The following is a 21090-nucleotide window of genomic DNA, read 5'->3' as shown; positions in this document are numbered from 1 at the left end:
GCCAAGTCTCAGGCTTGGAAATTCAACACCTAAATATTTCTTTTCTTAGCCAGACATTCTCTTTGTTAAAAACAAAACAAAAGTCATCGTAAACTTATGAAGTGCAAATGAAGGACTAAATACCGCATGTTATCTTCTATAGCTGGGTGGATAGAACTCCAGTGACCTATGTAGCCTGGGCACCCTGGGAACCCAACTTTGCAGACGAAGCCGAATTTTGTGTGATCATGTATCGTGAAACAGGTAATTAGAATAAAATGTTACTATTATAAGCAGTTATTGAGAATGTGCATGCTTAATGGTGAGGATTAATATGAATAGGCACCACACACTGAATCACAATCACTATTCCACCCAAAATTAAAACATTAAACCAAGGATAATCCATTATGTTAAACCTCAATAATTGTCTTCCTTTGCATAGGGCAAGGTATTAAAGTGTTTTAAAGGATACTGAGGCATGGGGCCTCTTACTACTACTAGCTATTTTTGCCATTATACAAAAGAAAACTCTGGTATTTGGAGACATAAGGAAGTTAAACAGGAGAAGGATTTTATTTTACAACAAAACAGGTAAAACAAAAGATTTTGTCACGAGATAGAGTTCTTTCAAGAAACAACAACAACAACAACAATAATAATAGATGTCACGGAGGGGTCAAAGGACTGCGCTATGCTGCCCACCTCCCTGTGTAGGGGGAGCCCAGGCAGCCACTTGTCAGGCACCCCCCTCCCCGTGTTGGCCACGTGGCTATTCAGTGAGGGGGCCTGGGATTCGGCAGCAGACAGGGCAGGGTGGGAATCCCTGTGTAGGGCACTTGGTTCGTGACCCCCCTGCCCAAATTTGTGGGCCCAGGCCTATGGTCCTCCTGCCCACCAAGCTACGCCCCTGTCTGAAACAAGTTGGTACTTTCTGTCAGTTTCCCAACCTTCTGTAAATCAAATTACTGAGGCTCCTCTATTAGTATACCAGACCAGGGGATCACCCCACCCAACCTATCTTTTTGGGGATTATACTTCTCTCACTGGAAGTTTTATTCCCTTCCTACTGAACTGAGACCCACGTAGAGTGTTCCCTCGCAACTCCACTTCTCCTGCCTCGAATTCAGCTACCTGGTTCTTATACTCTTGAAGGACACTCATCACTAGCTTTCAATCTAAGCTCAGAGACTTCTTTCTCTGGCTGTGGATATTTTCCTCAGGGCGGAATACACCCTGCTCAGAGGCTATTTACAGTATCCAAATGAATGCCAGGAACTCAACTCTCAACTGCTTTCCCTTTTCCCCTCCCAAAGTGGTGAGCCCACCCTGCTCTGGCTAGCTGCACCCGCAGCCAGTCAGAGTAAGGCTGCAACTTAGCTCTCTGCATCACCACACTCTGGCCTACCTGAACTTTCCATCACAGATACCAATCAAATACTTCTGACTAGACATTGTTAGGATTGGGTTGTAATTCAGCATTCTCTGAGCAAAGGAGTACAGCAAGAGAGAGTTTAGGAAATACTCCCCCGACTGATTGTTTATATGTTGTTTTAATAACTTCGAAGGCTTTAATTAAGTCATTTCTAGTATGAAGTACTCTCTCTATATATATTTACATTATAAATCACCTCCTATATGAAACTGCATAGTACACTTGCAGTACAGCTGTTATTGTTGCATTTTATTTTTGTTGCTAAGCTATCACTTGGAATACATACCTGATGGGCTGTACTAGTGATTTGAGCTTACCTATTGACTCGTAACAACTTATCTGTTCAGGCTTATGGAATGACATCAATTGTGAAACTGAGAATAGATTTATCTGTGAAAGGCGTAACAGTTCTGCCCCTTCAACTGTTGCTCCGACAACGCCTGAACCTCTTGGAGGCTGTCCTCAAGGCTGGCACTTCTTTGGTAACAAGGTAACTAATACAGCTATTGCAAATATATTGGTATATCAGCCCTTTTCAGATACTATGGCACAGGCAATGAATACTTTTCCAGAGTAGTTGAAGATGCACAGATTGCCCTCCATGTCCCTAGTTCTATTCTATAGATTCCACATCCTCCCTCAGCCTTCGGTACATGCTATGAAGACTGAAAAGGTCTGTTGAGCTGCAAAAAAGGAAGTAACAGTGAAAGTGATAAATAATGTAAACTAAAACAAAACGAAACCTAATTGTCAAATAGGGGAATTGGCATTTTAAAAGCTCAAGATATATGCAAGCTACAGAAAAGAGCATTGAAAGTGGCTTCAAACTAAGTGTTCAGCATTTTTTCGTGCTTTAAAGTTAAATTAGCATTTATTAAACGACCATCTGAAAAAATACAGACTGTTTTGCTTCCTAACAAAGAGCCCAAATGCTGTTATCCTAGAGACAACACTTTGAAGAGTCTTGTTCCTCATTTCTGCCTTCCTCCATCCTTGTCTGATGGCATCATGTGATGTAGGCCCTCTCTCAATGGCATATCTGCACTTGCAGAGCTATCAGCAGAGATAACTGCCCTTTCTAGAGTACATGATTTCTCCCCAACCCTGATCCCATGGGATTCCCCTTCCAGTTCGTGAATCGGGGGTGGGGGTGGTTACAATGACTCTAAAACCCAGTTAAACTATCAGTTTCTGCTACTGCTATCCTGGCACCGTTTCGTGACTCTTGACTGCATTAAACAATTCATGGGTGATGGAATTTTGAAGTTTCCCCTGTTGTAAACAAAAATTGCCCCTTTCCCTTATGGGGTATCCAAGAGCCCATATAGAGTCGTTACATAGGTTCCCTATTGGTAGGAGAGAAATAACTGTGGCCAACCAGAGAATATTGAGAAGCAAAGCAGCTAGTAAGCTTGATCTTTATTGATCTGTTGCAACAGGGTGCTCCCCTCACCCGCAGGAGGAACCCAGAAAAATGGCGCGGAAGGCCTTATAAAGAATTTTGAAATTGCCACCCTGTAGATCAAGACCACCCCCAGAAACATCATACATACATCACAGAAGGGGTGTAACCTAAGACCACCCCTCAGATACATCATACCTACATCACAGAAAAAGGCAGAAAAGGCGGTCTTAAAACAGAAATTTGAATGTTGTTTTTCTCCTGTTGTTGTTTGTCTCCTGTCTGGCAGGTTACTTGATTGGATTGCCTGGGTAGCCTGGCCAGTCTTTTGTAGTGATAAATACTTAGTTCCTGGACCAGGTCACAGGGTCACACCCTATTCAAACAAAGACATACCCTTAAGACAGGATTTGTGAAGGAAAAGACAATGGGGAGGCTTTTCCATTTTCCTTTGACCTTGCAGAGAAAACATTTGGTCAGTTTAGGAATCAAAATGGTTCCAGGTTGGTCTTCTTGTGCTGATCTATGTACGTGCTTGGTTGGTACGCTTATGAACATTACCATATATCTAAGACCATAAAATTCCTATCATACCCTCTCCCTCACAGTGCTTCCAACTATTTGGCCTTCATGAAGAAGAAAGAAAAAACTGGTCTGATGCACAAGCTACTTGTGAAGATCTAGGAGGAAACCTGGCTAGTATTCCAAACAAAGTCGTTCAAGGTGCGGTCAATTGTTTTAAAACACTCTAGGGGCTACTGCCCCTAGTAGCCAACTCTGCCTACCCACCAGTTTCCATTCCATTGCCAACTTTTCTTTCTTTATGTAACCACCTCACCCCAGCTCCATGTTCCCCATCCCCTCACAGCTCCACAAACCCCCACCCCAATCCCTATTCTCCACTACACCCAGCCAGTTATGACTGTGTCTGCAGATGTGTGCAAATATTGTATAGGGAGTGGCTTCATATTTGAAAAGTCCTGGCACTCCTACTCAAGGTATCTTCCTGTCAGAGGAATTACTGGAATGTGATTCTAGCCATGACTAGTATCTAGTGATACTAACCATTTATTAGATAAAGGGCATTAGTTTAACAAATCTGTCATGTAAATATGTGTGTTTTTTTCATTCAGCATTCCTGACACTGCATTTACAAAGTGCTTCCACTGATCCTTGGATTGGACTGAGTAATACTTTCAGTCGAGGCACATTTGTATGGAAAGATAGAAGTGTTGTCTGTTATACAAACTGGGCCAAAGGCTTCCCACTTGGGAATTATGGTGTAAGTACTGCCTGTGAAGGCTTTCATCTCTTTCTTTTGGATCCATGAAGCTACTGTCATAGTGGATATCTAATCCACTATGCAAAATTGCAAAATTGCAAGTAAAACTGGTGTTGAAAGGGGGCAGGACGCAGAAATCCCCAATTACCTATAACAGAACCCCGGTGTAAGTGGCTTCCATAGGGGAGTCACAGAATGAATGTGGTTGGTCAAGGGAGCCATGGACTCAAAAAGGTTGAAAACCATTGCTATAGAAGAAATGGGATTCAAAATGACTGCAAAAGATTAGACAACGGCTTCAATGGGTCAAAGAAATCCCAATCAAAATGTAATCAACGTTACTCTCCACCTCCTGCCCCTTAAAACAAGAAATGTCCTACGTAGTATTTATTTTATTTTTATTTATTTAATTTCTATACTGCTTTATATTTTTAAGAAAAATCTCAAAGGGGTTTACAGCATATTAAATCAATAAAACATAAATAAAACAATCTGAAGAAAGTCAAATATAGAGTATACAGTCAAAGCAACGTAACAGAAAACTAAAATATCTTAAAGATTTCAAAATAAAACATTGCAAAGGAGATCAACTTCAGAATGCATACGGTATTTAACATAGTAGGGCTGGGTGAGTCTGGGCCCCACCTCCTAGGCCAGGTGGAAAGGGCCTTGCGATACAAGGGCTGTATAACAAATTTGACCAAGTTTCAGACCAAAACAAAGACCAGAGGCATTTCTTCTTGGAATAATAGTCCCCAAGGACACCTCCCCCAAAGAGTATTTTTCTATGCAACAACTGCAGCTCGGATTTTATATGCTCAAAAATGGAGGGGGAGAGAGCAGTCCCAATGAGGGAGGAATGGCAGTTGAGGATGACAGAATATGCAGAACTGGCTAGTTTAACCAGCAGAATTAGAGAACAAGTGGAAAGCATATTTAAGGAGGGTTGGAAAATGTTTCTAGAGTACATGAGGAATCATTGCAAACAGATTAGAACATTAGTAGGTTTAAATTCAGCAGTCTAAGTTATGTTGAGATAAAATGAGAAAGAAAAGATAAGGAATGACTAGAATGTGCAGCTGCAGTGGATGGTTGGAGGAAGCTGTGGAAAGGTGAAAGGGAAGTCAATGTTTAATTATTTAATGTATTGTTATAATGAATGTAAAATAATTTTAATGATGGAAATCGCAAAAAATTGGGGTGGGCGTGTTTCAAACCAAAACAGGCTGATTTGGGGAGATCTAGGCATCAGTTGAGTAAGGCTAAATATAGCTCTGGATCACTGTGGATTACACCTGGCTGGGTGGTCCAGAGTAATCCATGGTTATCAGTGGGTGAAGTGTTAGGTAGGGAAGAGAGGCAGACATCAGGTGTGCAAAGGCAGAGAGTAGATGGCTCTTGTTTGACTGTTTACTTTCTTACATTTTCGTTTCTTAGAAAACCGTCTGCGTTTTTATAACAAAGGAACCCGAAAGAGAGGCAGGACATTGGAGAAGTGGAAATTGTTATTCAAAGAAAAGCTACATCTGCCAAAGAAACACTGGTACGTGTTTAGAAGAGAAGTAACAGAGAACATTGCTAAATCCATCTTAATGAGTCCCAACCTGTTTTCTGTGCCATTTCATTTTGACCAGAAAGAAAACCGGATTGTCAGCAATGTAGTAGAGATTCCATACTGCCTATTATACAGCAAAGAAAGCAGCAGTCATGACAGCATAATTTTATACATGCACTGAAGTGAACCATGATGCCAAAGAACCCCAGTTACTATATGTGCCTACCGATATGCAACTTGATTTTTCTACAGCTCATCCTAAAAATAGGACAGTATGAGGCTGCTGACATAGGTTTAGTTGTCTTCTAGTGTAATAATATGGAGCCCAGTTCAGTTGATCAAATCACAGGCTTCTCCACTGACCTGTTCAATTTTTAATTTTTTTTTAAAAAGACCTAAACCCCATTTGTACAGCCACACTCCTTGGAGGGTGTTTATTGAACCCACCTTGAAAAACTGCATAGTCTTTGGAAACAATGAAGATGGGCTTCAAATAGGTCTGTGAATACTTATTAGGAATTTGATTGTAAAGAAAATGTATTCTGTGGTCTGATCCAGATCTGTCTTTGATTAAAACTTGACTGAACATTGGACTTGTCCACATTTAAAAGTACACAACAAGGTTTCTAAATGTTTCATTTCAGATTTGTATAAGATGTTGCAGGATGATTGTATTCAGAAATTTAACAGAATCATAGAATGGTAGAGCCATCTAGTCCAACCCTCTTCAATGCGGGAATCACAACTAAAGAATCCCTGATGGGTGGCCTTCCAACCTCAGTTTAAAACAGAACTGTTTCGGTGTCAGGTGAAATGAAATTTAATGTGTAAAATGAGCTTTTGCCTTTTCTCTTTATTGCTTTCCTATAGACCTTGCATTATCACGCTCTGAAATGACGATTCCAGTCTCTGGCTATACCCTCTTTGGAAACAGCAGTTACTCTCTTGCTGGCCCCAAAATGACATGGGAAGAGGCCCGGAAAAAATGCAATTCCGAACAGGCAGAGCTTGCCAGCATTTGGAATCCCTACATTCAGTCATTCCTGTGGATACAGGTGTTAAAATATAGGCAGCCCATGTGGGTTGGCTTGAACAGCAAAATGGTGAGTATATGCAGTTAACATTAGCATATTCACATCAAAGGTTTGTATTCAAAGGTATGTAGTTAGAAAGTGCAGGGCTTTTATTAACTCATTTTATTGAGCATAACTTCCCCCAAACAGCTTTGGATATAACCAATTGATAATGTATAAACACCCATAATAACCCAAAAGGTTTTGGCAAGAGAGCCCCTCCACCCAACCACTCTACATTTCTTGTTTATCTCCCAGAGAGAAAATCCTTTTCTGTTTCTCATACACACACCCTCAGAGGAATTGCCCATTCAGAAATAATATCCATTAAATAATATCATTTAAAAACACAGTAATACCTTTCATGAGCATTCTCAGAAGTACCAACTCCTGTACAGAATCCTGCTAGGGTGGCATGCATGTGATTAAACAAAAGAAGAAGAAGAAGAAGAAGAAGAAGAAGAAGAAGAAGAAGAAGAAGAAGAAGAACCTTTGCCTTCACTCTCATCTGTGGAAAGAAAAAGGTTCCTCATGCAGTAACTTAATTCTCCAACGCATAGGTCTTATGTCTTGTAAATCCTATACCTCCCAGAGCGGCTGGAGCAACTCAGTCAGATGGACAGGGTACAAATAATAAAATAATAATTATTATACATTATGTTTATAAGTCGTTGTGGCGTTTGCCCCCTAGGATGTGTCAAGGAAAGGGTTAAAATTGGTGTGATGTGATTGGCCAGTGAGAATGCAAGGGGGGAGTAAAAGGTAGAGGGGAGGTTTTGAAAAGACAGTTGAGGTCTGGGAGTTGTCAGTTGAGGTTTGGGAGTTGGGAGTTGGGAGTTGAGGTTTGTCAGTTGGGAGTTGAGGCTTGGGTGTTAGAGAAGGAAGAGGGTGGAATACGCAGTGGGTTGGTTGAGTTGTATTGTGAGAGAGTGAGAGGAATTGTTAGGGAGTTAGATAGATAGTTGGGAATAATTCAGTTTGAAGTTGCAGGAACTAAGATTTAAGAAACTGACAAGAGAAAAATAAACAGCAACCATACGCTTGTTCCTGCACTTAAAAATAAACTTGATTATTTGTTTATGTTAACAACTGTCTGGACTCCGTGTGTCCCCATGAGCAGTGGGGTGGTGGCAGCGAAGAAAGCAACTGCAGTGGTGGCACAGGGTCAATAGACCGTGAAACGTCCGGGGGCCCTGTGTGATCGCCACAGTCGTATATAAAGTTCAGTTGTCAGGCAAGAAGATAAGCAATTCAAGATGTTTTCTGCTGTGCAGCTGCATTTACATTCTCTCTTCTTCATGCTGCTTCTTTCTGCAGCAAATGCACACACAAGGGCTTGCAACCAGCATATATTAATGGAGGCAACTACCTTTCCATATGACTTCAGAGGTTATAAATATAACAATACCAGAATGACTTTCCTGAAAGATTATTAAGGGAGTGAATGTGTGTGGACATTAGAATGAAGAAGAAACCAAAGTAAATCACATGAAGTGCATCTTATGGGAAATGAACCCAAAATGTTTTTTTCAAGTGTTGTTCCACTGTGCATTTGTATTTTAGACTGGTGAGCAATACAAGTGGATCAACAACCGGAGACTGACATATACGAATTGGGCTCCTGAAGAGCCAAAGCAGAAGATAGCCTGTGTCTACCTAGACCTTGATGGTCACTGGAAAACAGGAACTTGCAACGAAACATTCTTCACGGTCTGTGAGCGACATCATGGTAATCAAAGAAAAATATCTGTTTTAATATGAGACATCTAACTCTAATTTCAATAAGGTTCCCATTTGAGCACAGAGATGAGAAAAGTGTTCTTGGTACTTCTGCCTCTTTCATAGTAAATAAATGAAGAATATGATACTATTCAAACTATCAAACGATAACAAATAGATCAGTGAAAATAGAGTGGAGTTTACAATAAAGAATCCAGTATCAGATAACTCCATTTAGGTCCCACTGGTTTTGACTGAAGAGACATAGGAGTGTTGTTGTTTTTAAGAAAACATTCCCAACTTTCTAATTTTCAGGCGATGTTGACTTTCTAAAGCTATTAATCCTTCCATGTCTCAGGAGGTTCAATGCACTGCTTTATCCACAAGAGCAGATGTTACAGTTTTGGGGTGCATAACATTATCCCATAATTCTTTGTAGACAAATTGGTCTGAAAAATGCAAACATGAGAGAAGCATATGTGGGTTAAAAAGCACACCCTGTCATCTGTCCAGGGGTCTTTGAGCTAGGCACCTTGAAAATTCATTTTGTGGTGAGAAAGAATGAAAGGATTTTCTTTCCACCTCTGATGCAAGTTTGACCTGTCAATCAAAACAAAGCTCTCCTTCCTTGCCCCCTCCCCACTGCGATGTCTGCTGTACCTTCCCCCGTCATGTGATGCTGGTGTTCTGGTACACTCATTTTCACATTCAGCAAGCACTTGTCTGAAGCAGTTTGTTTCAATCGTTGCTCTACATGCCCTTGTGAGTGGAGCACATTTGTCCAGTGGCATGGCAGCTCCAGGACGGGGTGAGCATCAGCTTTCTGCTTCTCACAGGGCAATTTCAAGATCCAGTTGGAGGCTGAGAAGTCTCAAGGGATTTCACAAGGGGCTGGTGGGCCAATGGCTTCAAAGCCTCAAAGACACATCTGCTGGGACCATTTTCTTGCTTCCTGACCTGCCCCTCCCCTCGGTGTAAGTACTTCATCAAACTCTTCGGGTGTCTTCCTGTTTTACTTTCACAAGCTGCAAACCTGCAGCTGCTGCACAAATATCTGGATTGCCATCAAACACTTCCATGGTCCCTGCTTTGTGCAAATAGTGCGAACAGATTCCATTTCACCTTGTACAAGCCCAAAATTCCTCTAAGGTACCCTGCTTCATCTCCTGATGCATGATTTGTCCAAATGTTTTTCACATCCCTAGTATTTATAGATTTTTCAGGTAACTATAATTTTTTGAAAAAAAAAGAAAAATATGTTTTTTCCATAACAGGTGACATCCCAGCGGAAGCACCACAGCGGCTAGAAGAATGCCCTTCATCAAAAGGATACCCAAAAGCTTGGGTTCCTTCTCGGACTCATTGCTATCAATTCTACCCTACATCAAATACATGGGCAGAAGCATTCATAAGATGTACTCAGCTAGGTGGGTGCCATTTTGAATCAGATCAGTGGCAGTGGTGGTTAGTATCCAATACTATAGATAGAACAGTCCCTTTGAGTTCAGTGGGGCTTATAGTGGATACAGGATTCTGAACTTTGACCAGAGACAGAGGCTGAAATTCCTGCCAACAACAAATGTGTGTTATCTTTGAGGCAGTGAGGTTCTCTGAATGAAAACTGTGTTGTTTAAATCAGTAAGATTCATAAGGTTGGACAAACCAGGAGGAATGGAAGAAATAACCCTTCGCCCAGAAACTTATTTCTTATTTTCTGAATCCAACAACAGAAAGTTTTAGCGTTCAAAGAATGTTGAGAGAGACCAGTATACAGGCCGGACACCAGGAATCAACACCATTAGGCTGCTGTCCTGAGCCCTCTCCTCTGATGGACTCACCATCCAGTCTTTCTCCCCTTCACTTGCATTCTCTCCAAGCAGGCATGGTGTGGTCAGAAAGCTTGGTTTCTGTGGCCTGCCATTTTAATTTCCCCTAAATACGTATGAGCCCAGACTGAGTATTTCTCCGCTGTTGGGGGAATTACAATGGTATGTGCAAATGGCAGTGCCTTTTTCCTGGTGGTGATGTAGGTGCCTAATGCAAGACTTGGCGAATGAAGGCAAACATAGGGGAGATGAAGTGGTTAGAGTTGCCAGTGCCTTGAAAATGAGTTTCACTAACTCATGTCTTCATTGCCCTAGAAAGGTGCTCTGTCACCCACCCACTGTTGCTGCCATCTTGGTCTGCCAGCAAGTCTCCATTCAGTTTTCATTTCCTTCCCACCATATCCACCAGTCCAGAATACTTATACTATTATTTCTCCTTGTATCACTGCAGCTCATTAAATGAAACTTGTATCCTGCTTCAGACTGATGGATCACATTGCAACAATTTCTATTTGATTAAAAAAAATGAATTATTTAAATTGCTTCTGCTTTAGAGGCTGGCATAGCAGACATGACATCATGTACTTTTGCTTCTGTCTTCTAATGATCTTTTCCCCAACTCATCAATATAAAATATCTTGATAGAGTGTTAGCTTTCTCTTGGGTTGATGCTAGAAAGCTGTAGAAATATTTTTAGTGTACTGTAACTTGAAGAACAGGGCGAATTATGGTGTGTGTGTTTTTAAGTATTAAAGCTCCATTTTTTTGTGAAGCATCTACCTTGCAAATTATTTTCTGTTGAAATTTGACTGAAGGACTTTCTTTTTCATTATGCACTTAATAAACGGACGAAGTTACAAAGGTTCTTCTCCACTAAAACATTAACCAATTGAACAGCAATCATAGAGATTTGAAAGACATGGATATTCAGTAGAGGCTGGTGCCCATTTGGACTTGGAGGGCAGCAGGCAGGGAAGCCAAGAGTAAGTGAAGCCAACACAAGTTGGCAGAGTTAAGCCAATGATAGGCAAAGCCCAACCAGCTCCAGTTTGTCGCCATCCTCCTCCCTGCTGACTTATACAAAGGCAACTCTGAGACAGACAGGAAGTGCAGCCCCTCAGTTATAAGTAAAAAAGTGGGGATGGTCAAGGACACATTGAGTTTGGTGGGGCAATGCCCTACCTGTTCTGAAAGGATCAGACTCCACTGGGCAGACACTTTCTCTTACATCTCTATAACTTCATATTGTTGTCAGTACCAGTCTTACCCCAATGGGCTGCTTCATGTTTATTTTTAATGGGAAGACAAATTTTAATGAGTTGACTTTACCCATTTGATGTTTTCTAGGTAGCACCTTGACTTCAATAGAAGATTCAGATGAGCTGGAATTTTTGGTGAAACACACTCAGCAATTCCGTCAACGAGAATTTTGGATAGGATTATTCCAAAATATAGATGGTGATTGGTTTACATTTAATATTTATTTTTAAGATAACAGATTTGTAATATTTATCCATGTATATAAGTATGTTAAGATATGGCACACATTTATTTCTTTATGAAATGAAAGAGCTCAGCTGGGAATGCCATCAGTGTTAGCAAACAGAGCTAGCAAATTCATTCCCGTTTGCATTTATGAGTGCTCTTGGCAAGCATTCAGGGGGAAAACCTCACTCATGTTCAGAGTAATATCTCCTGGCATGTCCATTATCATTTTGCCTTCTGCCCCTCCAAGGGAATTGTACCCTTTCCCCACATCCTAGTGCAAGCCATGGAAGAGAGGTGTCTAGCAATAATTAAATCCACAATAAAAAGTCATGATAAAGAAGCAATATCAAACCATTGGAGAATCAACTTTAAGAAGAACATTTAAATAGGCTGCATGTTGAAACTTTTTTAAAAAATTAAATTACTGAAGAAAACAGAGAGTACTTCCAACCACATCATCTCAGTAGGCCAAAACTGTCTTTAAATCAAAAGCACGTAGTCTTTAGCGAGGGGGGCAAAATGAGCCTTCCTTGGCAGGGAATTCCAAATCCTTGGAGCAGCTGTTGAGAAGGTCCATTATCAACTTCCTCTAAAATAGGCACCTGGTGTAGGTGGGACAGATTAGAAGGGCATCTTTGGAAGATCTGCACACTTTTAAAATAGGTTAAGGTAGTCTTCAGGTTGCCTGATCCCAAGCCATTTATGACTTCTGCCTGAGTAAACATGCGTTGCATTTGACTGCCTGAAACTTCCATATTGTCAGACTTATTAATAAAATTAGGGGGGAGAGATAGTTTCCTCTTCCCATTCTACTACTTGATTGTTAATTCAGTTCATTATATGAAGATAGAAGAGCTAGTCATTTGCCACCAAAACAGAGTTGTTGCAATTTGCTACTGATTTAGCAAAACAGTTTTCAAGTATGAAAAACATGTAATTCCTAGCTTAGAGAAAGGAGAACAAGAGGTTTAGCAACTGACAATGTTAATTATGGCTTTGATCTGGAGTGCCCCCTCTTTCACAGGACACCCACATATCTTTATCTAAATGCTGTTTCTGAGAGCCAGCAGCCATTCAAAAATATATGGTTCGGGGACAAGGGGGGCAGTAATGGCAGAAATCAGAGATATCCTCACCATTTTTCACAAGCAGAAATATGTAGGACATAAGCTTATTTCAGCAATGTATTATACAATAATTGAGGTTGCATGCATATGTTCCAGACTGAAAAAACTTCAGAAGAAGAACAGCAAGAATACTTTTAAAATGAATTTCCAATATAGAATGCATTGCAACGTGTTGCTCTTCCCTTTATAGTCATTATAACAATCATGTATTTTTGTAATTAGGAGAATGGGTATGGGAAGATAACACTGCACTGGATTTTATTAACTGGAAAGGTGAATACCCCATATATGATCCAGAATATGAATTTATGGGATCTGCTTCTGATGCCCCTGACTATCACAACTATTGCATTTTCCTGTATGGTGATAGTGGAGAGTGGATCAGGGGAAACTGCAAACATTCACGTGGATTTATTTGTAAAACAAACAAAGGTAAGACTTCAATGTTTATTATAGTTGATTTAGTGATACCTATGATACAAAGCAGTATCTGAACGCTGAGAAGACTTGCAGATCTTTTTTCAGCCAGAATTCACTGGAACTCATTTCCAGCACCTGTCAGGCGGGCGCCATTGCCATTATAAGAGAACAAGGGAGGCATTCATGGTGAGTTCCGGTATCTCTTTTTCTAGAAAAATAGGACTGGAGACGTGTATAGAATCAATAATACACTCCTGTCTAACTGTTCTCTGGCTAGATTCATAGTACTAGAAGTATATCTTTATCTGTCCTCTTCTTAAATTTATCCATGAATTCATGTCTATGGTTCTGCTGCCCAGATGGGGTAGGTTTCCAGTTTCAAGCCTGAGTTCAAGGGACTGAGATGGCTTTTGTGGCCTTGGCATATGACTTATACCAGGAGTTGGACAGGAAGAGTGTGGCCCTGTTGGTTCTGCTGAACCTTTCAGCAGCTTTTGATACCACCAACCATGGTATCCTTTTGTGCTGCCTTGCTGGGATGGGACTTGGAGGCACAGTATTGGCTGTTGTCCTGTGTGTCCCTCAGCGTTCTGTTCTGCCCCGCATGCTATTTAATATTTATATGAAACTTCTGGGGGCGGTTGTCTGGGGTTTCAGGGTTCAGTGTCACCCATATGCTGATGACACCTACCTAGCTCTATTTCTCCTTTCCACCTAAATCCAAGGAAGCTGTCTCGGTTCTAAACCATGCCTGTCATCTGCAATGGACTGGATGAGGGCGAATTAACTGAAACTCAATCCGGCAAGATAGAGGAGCTCTTGGTCAGTTGGAAGGCAGAACAGGGGATAAGGATTCAGCCTGTGCCGGAACGGGTAACATGCTCCCTGAAGACATAGGTTCACAGTTTTGACATGCTTCTGAGCACAGATGCCTAGGTCTCTCTGGTGGCCAGGAGTGCATCTCCGCAGTTAAAGCTAGTGCATGAGCTGCTCACATTCCTTGAGATATCTCATTTGGCCACACACCTTAGTTAAATCCTGCTTGGATTATTTTCATGTGCACTAAGTGGGTCTGCCTTTGAAAAGTGCTCAGAAACCTCAACTAGCTCAAAGAGATGAAGCCAGACTCTTGACCATGGCTGATTATATAAGGGAGCATAGAAATCCCTTGTTACATTAGCTTCATTGTGTAATTTGCTATGATATATTTTATTGCCCCTTAAGCATATCCTTTATTTTACAGTTTTTGAAGAGGCAAGTGGAGTACCTACAAAAAGTACAGGTAAGACTGTTTTATGAAAATAACCAAGTTATAAGTATAGGCATGTATGTTATCTGGAGCACTGGACTAAACATCCCCCCCAAAAAACCTTCCAATTCAAAATTAAAGAGACAATTGTCTGAGGGTCTTTTGAGAGGATTACCTTTGACAGGTAGTGGACATCCTTAAAATGACTGCTGGCAACCATTTACTCCCATCCCACCCACCCCCAAAATTAATTATCCAGATGTAGCATTGTTCTAGGGCATTCTGGGAGGGAAATGGCAGCTGCCACACAGAAACAGAAGTGTCACTCCTCCTAGCTGCTTACTCACATAGGCTATGTTGAGGAATTTCTGCGCCAAACCCCTTCAGACTAGTAACTGTAAGTTGTCACAGACTCCAAAGGCAAGCTTGTACTCTGATTCACTTCCATCTGGGAGCTTAATATCACATATCACAAATAGGACATAGGCTGCAGGTTTTGTTTGTTTTTATCTGATCAGATTTTTCACAGAAAGAGTATATCTAGATTAAATTGGGGTGGAGGGGAGATATAGGTACTTTGATGCGAATGTTGTCATGTAGATGCTGCAAAATAAATCTAAAAAGCACAGGAGGAGCACTTATCCCACCACAGACCAGCACAGTCCTTTTTGGGTCCCACTATTATAACGCATGTGACAAGAAATGAGAAGAAAGCCCAGACCACAAAGAAAAAAGAATTGCCGGAAGAAATATCAACAGCCTCAGATATGCTGATGACCCAACCTTGATGGCAGAAAGTGAGGAGGAATTAAAGAACCTTTTATTGAGGGTGAAAGAGGAGAGCACAAAATATGGTCTGAAGCTCAACATCAAAAAAACCAAGATCATGGCCACTGATCCCATCACCTCCTGGCAAATAGAAGGGGAAGAAATGGAGGCAGTGAGAGAGTTTACTTTCTTGGGCCTCCATGATCACTGCAGATGGTTGCAGCAGTCAAGAAATTTAAAAACGCCTGCTTCTTGGGAGAAAAGCAATGACAAATCTAGACAGCATCTTAAAAAGTAGAGATATCACCTTGCTGACAAAGGTCTGTATAGTTAAAGCTATGTTTTCCCCAGTAGTGATGTATGGAAGTGAGAGCTGGACCATAAAGAAGGCTGATTGCTGAAGAATTGATGGTTTTGAATTATGGTGCTGGAGGAGACTCTTGAGAGTCCCATGGACTGCAAGAAGATCAAACCTATCCATTCTGAAGGAAATCAGCCCTGAATGCTCACTGGAAGGTCAGATTCTGAAGCTAAGGCTCCAATACTTTGGCCACCTCATGAGAAGAGAAGACTCCTTGGAAAAGACCCTGATGTTGGGAAAGATTGAGGGCACAAAGAGAAGGGGACAACAGAGGATGAAATGGTTGGACAGTGTTCTCGAAGCTACCAACATGCGTCTGACCAAACTGCGGGAGGTGTGGAAGACAGGAGTGCCTGGCGTGCTCTGGTCCATGGGGTCACGAAGAGTCAGACACAACTAAACAACAACAACAACAACAAGTTAAAGTCCAAAGCTAGTAATTAAATTAAATTTACATTGCACTCACCATAGGTGCCAATTTCCTGGGGCCCTGAATGCCCAAGCACCCACAAAGTTCCCCATGAAGGGGCCGGGCACCCACTAATTTCATTGCCAGAGCCATGCATGCTTCATATCAAAGACCAGGCTGAGGAGTACAACCTGATGAAGAATGGTGGGAGCCTACCCCTCCCCCTGCTCATGGCCAGGATCCTGAAACTCCACAGGAGCAGTGGAGTAGTGATGATTTGGAACAATGGTTCACTGAGGGGCACAGTTCGGAAGGCAATAGTTGGGCAGAACTGGGAGGTGAAAGCAAGAAGACCAGGAAGAGAGTGAGCTAGCAGACTCTCTTGCACTGGAAGATGTGCAGCCTCTCAGTCCCAAGGCTAGGAGATTAGAAAAGCTGGCTGTGCAAAAGGCTCAATGATTGAGAGGTCAGGTGGCCAGGAGACGAGAGGATGGAAATGCCTAGAGGGAAGTAGGAGGAACCTTAATTGGGAACACCTGCACTCTGAGAATGGTCACTTGTTCCTTTGCTGCATTCATTAAACATTTCTATTACTGGTAAGAGACTGCTTACCAGTAATACCCTTTGGAGGGTTGCTGTCTTTCTGAAAGTGTTCATTTAGGGTTCCTATATGTCCGGAATTTCCCAGACATACACGGTATACTGCAGTCAGCAGCAGTGTCTGGGCGGAAATCGGGAAAATGTCCGGGGAAATCTGGGTGAATGGCAGCTCATGTTGGTAGTGCCGTTTTTGCTGATTTCCCATAAAAATAGTTTGAAAATGGCTTTTTTGAGATTTTGCAAAACAACTTTTCTGTCCGGATTTTCACCGTTTGAATATGGCAACCCTATGTTTTTAGTAGTGACATGGCAGGCAGAATCAACAGCTCAACCTTCTGTATGGGTCTGTATGGTTGTTCTGCTGGGGAAAGTATTTGATGCTCTCTCTGTGCGTCTTACATATGTCTTACATATATATATTTCCCCCCAGTAGAGCAAGATGATGTTCCAGAATTACCGCAAGGCAGACTGATGATGGTGGTTCTCCCGGCTCTCCTCATCGTTATTGCTGTGGGTGTTGCAGTCTATATTTTCTACAAAAGAAGACACAGACAGCCACAAACTTTACTAGCGGGTATCGAGACCCTTTCGCATCAGGACAGCACAATAGTTTCTCAGAATCAGTACTCAGAATTTATTGTGGAGAAGCAAGAGGGGGATTAATACATTCAGGCTCAAATGCTATGCACATTTACATAGGAGTAAGTGCCACTGAACTCAATAGGACTTACTTCTGAATGAGCAGGTTTAGGATTATACTGATAATTCATTTATTTCAAAGAAGTAACCAGCCGGACGACGACTGAGGAGGAGGTGGAGCTGGCCCCGCAGCATTAAGCTGCTAAACACGCCCCCTGGAGACACCTGGCTGGCTGCCTCCGGTGGGCGTGGGCACCAGCCAGGTGAGGAGGGGCGGGGGCTATGGCCGCTGGCCAGGAGGTGGAGCTCGGGCTCCCACCCACAACCACTCCCCTCTCTTCCAGGGAGGAGAGTCTTTGTTGGGAATTGTCCCAATATGCAGGGGCACTTTCTACAAATGGAGTCAGGATGTAGAATGCTCTGAATGTGTAATGTTTATTCAATAAAAATATATTCTATGCAGAGTATTTTCTACTGGAAGATTTTTTTTTTCAAGCTAAGGATCATGTTGTTGGTATCCTTCAGTTTTGCCACAAAACAGTGAACCATTCACACATAAAGCCCTTTAAGAAAGCTAAGAACCCACTCATCAGGTAGGGGAGAAAAGAGCCAAGGATGGTGAACCTACTTCCTCCCCTAGGAGGACCTCCACTCTTCTTCTGAAGAGCCAGTTGCAGGTCCAGGCATCATGCTCCCCAATCCCCAACTCAGATAAATAAGAGACCAACAAGACTGGTTTGGATGAAAACAGGCCACACCTTTATTGAATACAGATGAAAGAGGTTTGGCTTGGGCATGGAGCATTCAAAATCCTTCTGGCCTGCCCGCTGGAAGTGATGCATAGGTCAATCTAGACGGGGATTCCTAAGACTTGCATCAAATAGGGTGACCTCCGCAGGGACCGCCGTTTGGGGGAGTGCCTTCAGCCCTGGCCCTCCCTGGGCATGTGGACATGACCATTCCCCCTAGATCCCTTTAACAGGCTCCCCCAGCTTTTGGAGAGGCAGGCGGAGACTACAACTTCCCCTCCATCCAAGACCACGGATTTCCCCAATGCTCAAGTCCAGTTGTGAAGGTTGCTATGAGGCAGGCAAAACCATCGGGTCAGAGGCACTTTGCCCAGTGGACAAATTCCTACCGGGCCCCGTAAAGAACAGCGACTACCGTAGCCACAGCAAAATCCTTGACTATCAGCCTAAACCAAGGGTGGGTGGGGAAACCCGACGAAGGGACAAACAGGTGCAGGCTGCTTAAATGGCCACGGGGTGGACCCAATGGAAGCCTTCCCGCTCTGTCAGCTCCACCCCCTGGCACAGCCCACGCCTCAGCCTGCATCCCCATTCACCAAAGCAGGGTGCAGGCTAGGATCCGGCTCCTGATAGGAAGGGCACTGAAGCCATGGTTCCATCATCAGGACCCTTGTGGAACCTCTGCCGTCCTGCAATGCTGCCGCACCAAAAGGGGTGAGTGGACTTGTCAGGATTCACAAAGGACTCCATATGTGCAGCCAAGGTGCTGATTCAGAAAGAGCAACTGCATGCAAAACAATTCCTTGTATATGCAGTTTGTTTCCATCTGGATTGTGCCTCAGCCGTTTTACTTGTTTGGATGCCTTTCTGATGAGAGCTTAAAGCTCTACACTTTTCTTTGCTTCCTTCAGTGTGATAGAGAAAGCTTTCTTTGCTCCCTCAACCCAGAAACTCACATTGGCTGCTGCTCTCAGCATAATGAGGCCAGGAGGACACAAAGTGCAATGAATTAGATGCTACTGGGCGGGGTGGAGAGGCTTTTAAAGGAGATGGAAGTTTTCAGTGGCATCTAGTCGTGATGGCTATGTTGCTTCCATTACTGGAGGCAGAATTCCTCCGATCACTCACCACGAGTGAAAGAAGACTGTTGGACTCATGTCTTGCTTGTGAGGTCCCCATCACAAGCACTGGAGGGCCACCCTGAGAATAGAATGCTAAATGGGCCTTTGGTTGATCAAGCAGGCCTCTTCTTATCGGCGGGGGAAACTTGATTCACAGTTACTCCCCCTGCCCACCACAAAGTCTGTGTATTTTGTAATATGAAGGCAAGAGTGGGAGCAGAGCTAGCAGAGGTACCAGGGAGGGTTACAGCACTTAAACACAATATTGAAAACAACTGAAAACAACTAACAATTATTAAAATGAGGTGGGCCCTCAAAAATACCTCAAAGGTCAAAAGCCAGGGGAAAGTGGTGTGTCTTCAGCATCCTCCAGAAGCAATATAATGAAGGTGCCATGTGCACCTCTGTGGGGAAGGAGTTCCACAGTTTAGCAGCTGTCAGAGAGCGCCTTTTCCTGGCTACCTTCGCCTCTGAGGGTGGGGGAACTACCAAGAGCTGTTCTCTGCCGATTTCAGCAGCAAAGTGTTCTGTATGGAAGGAGGTGGTCATTGAGATATTTGGGGCATGAGCACTTTGAATTGGGCCCAGAAATGAACTGGCTGCCACGGCAGCTGTTTTAAATGGGTTATATGCGATACAAATGGAACCCCAGCCAGCAATCTGGCTGCTACATTTGGACCAACTGAATTCTCCAAGACAACTTCAAGGACAGCCCTATGAACGTCTCCTGAGAAGTAAGTCTCATTGATTTTAATGGGCCTCAAATGCGTAGGTGATTGCAACCTAAAGGTTCTTTCTGGTTGTAAGCTTCCATTGTTGGCATCAGAAACCGACAGGGAAGTAATTCTTGCTAAATAATAAATAATAAAAAGGTAGACTCCATTCGCCCCAGTTATCCAGGCTTGATTCACAATCACAGCAATGGGGTGAAAACTGCTTCTATGTTATCAGGTTTCCATGCTGCTCTGAAAATACAAATCTGATTTCTGGTTGAACTGATCTGATTGTGTGGTAGTTGCCAAATCTAGTAGTACACTTTTCCAGGTATTGCTACTGCTGGTGTTTATCACAATCTGCCTAGCCACATGGAAAAGAAGTTAACAGGAGGGAGGGTTCAATGTTCACCAATCACTTTCTGATTATGATCCTCTTGTTAGACCTCATTATAAGTTATATTGCTGATTACCTGATGGAACTGGCTGCATTATTTTCTGTTGCTTACACTCCTTTCAAGTACATTGGATTATTTAAAAACATTAAACTACATATCTCAAGATGTATATTTGTGTCAAAGAATGTAGTTTTAATAGCACCAAATAGCACAATTTTTCTAAGCAGCAGGATGTTGCTGGTAATACAAAAATGTTTGAGAAGAACAGTAACTTCTCAATAGATTCTTAGGGCATCCATTGCTATGAGCTCCTTTTATGACCCTCAGCTACTACAACTGCAACTGTTCTACTACTACAACTGTTCCTGTGCTGGGATAACTTTGCCTTACTAGTTCATACCCTCCAACATTTCTCTGATGGAAATAGGGACATCCCGTTCCATAATGATAATTTTACTATTTATACCCCACACATCTTACTGGGTTGCCAAAGCCACTCTGAGCCACTTCCAACATATATAAAAACATAATAAAACATTAAACATTGGGGGGGGGACCCTTCCCTATACAGGATTGCCTTCAGACAGCTCAGGGGTCCGATAACTCGATACCCTCCAACATGTCTCCAATGAAAATAGGGACATCCTAAGGAAAAGCAGGACATTCTGGGATCAAATCAGAAACCAGGACAGCTTCTCTAAATCAGGGACGTCAGTGGAAAATAGGGACACTTGGAGGGTCTGCTAGTCTTCAAGATTGGATTACTGCAGTGGACTC

At 42.5% G+C, this 21090-nt stretch overlaps 1 protein-coding gene across 2 annotated transcripts in view; it reads left to right on the top strand.

Annotated features, from left to right (window-relative positions):
* The window catches only part of LOC309353006 (macrophage mannose receptor 1-like), a 42343-nt gene extending 24866 nt beyond the window's left edge, over positions 1 to 17477 (top strand). Inside the window, exons 19-30 of one of the 2 annotated variants that reach the window (XM_081881850.1) lie at positions 143 to 243; positions 1762 to 1904; positions 3425 to 3539; positions 3950 to 4098; positions 5536 to 5641; positions 6524 to 6756; positions 8290 to 8455; positions 9720 to 9872; positions 11619 to 11729; positions 13109 to 13318; positions 14550 to 14588; positions 17127 to 17477. In XM_081881850.1, the coding sequence (XP_081737976.1) occupies positions 143 to 243; positions 1762 to 1904; positions 3425 to 3539; positions 3950 to 4098; positions 5536 to 5641; positions 6524 to 6756; positions 8290 to 8455; positions 9720 to 9872; positions 11619 to 11729; positions 13109 to 13318; positions 14550 to 14588; positions 17127 to 17356 (1756 nt within the window). In that variant the 3' untranslated portion in view covers positions 17357 to 17477. Of the gene's footprint in view, positions 1 to 142; positions 244 to 1761; positions 1905 to 3424; positions 3540 to 3949; positions 4099 to 5535; positions 5642 to 6523; positions 6757 to 8289; positions 8456 to 9719; positions 9873 to 11125; positions 11255 to 11618; positions 11730 to 13108; positions 13319 to 14549; positions 14589 to 17126 lie in introns of those variants that run through there. The other variant, XR_014161514.1, reaches the window with a different exon arrangement.
* Positions 17478 to 21090: the final 3613 nt, after the last annotated feature.

This window comes from Podarcis erhardii (genome assembly GCF_964252035.2).
Source record: "Podarcis erhardii genome assembly, chromosome: 12".
Classification (NCBI taxonomy): Eukaryota; Metazoa; Chordata; class Lepidosauria; order Squamata; family Lacertidae; genus Podarcis; species Podarcis erhardii.
This window is presented reverse-complemented; position numbering and strand designations above follow the sequence as displayed.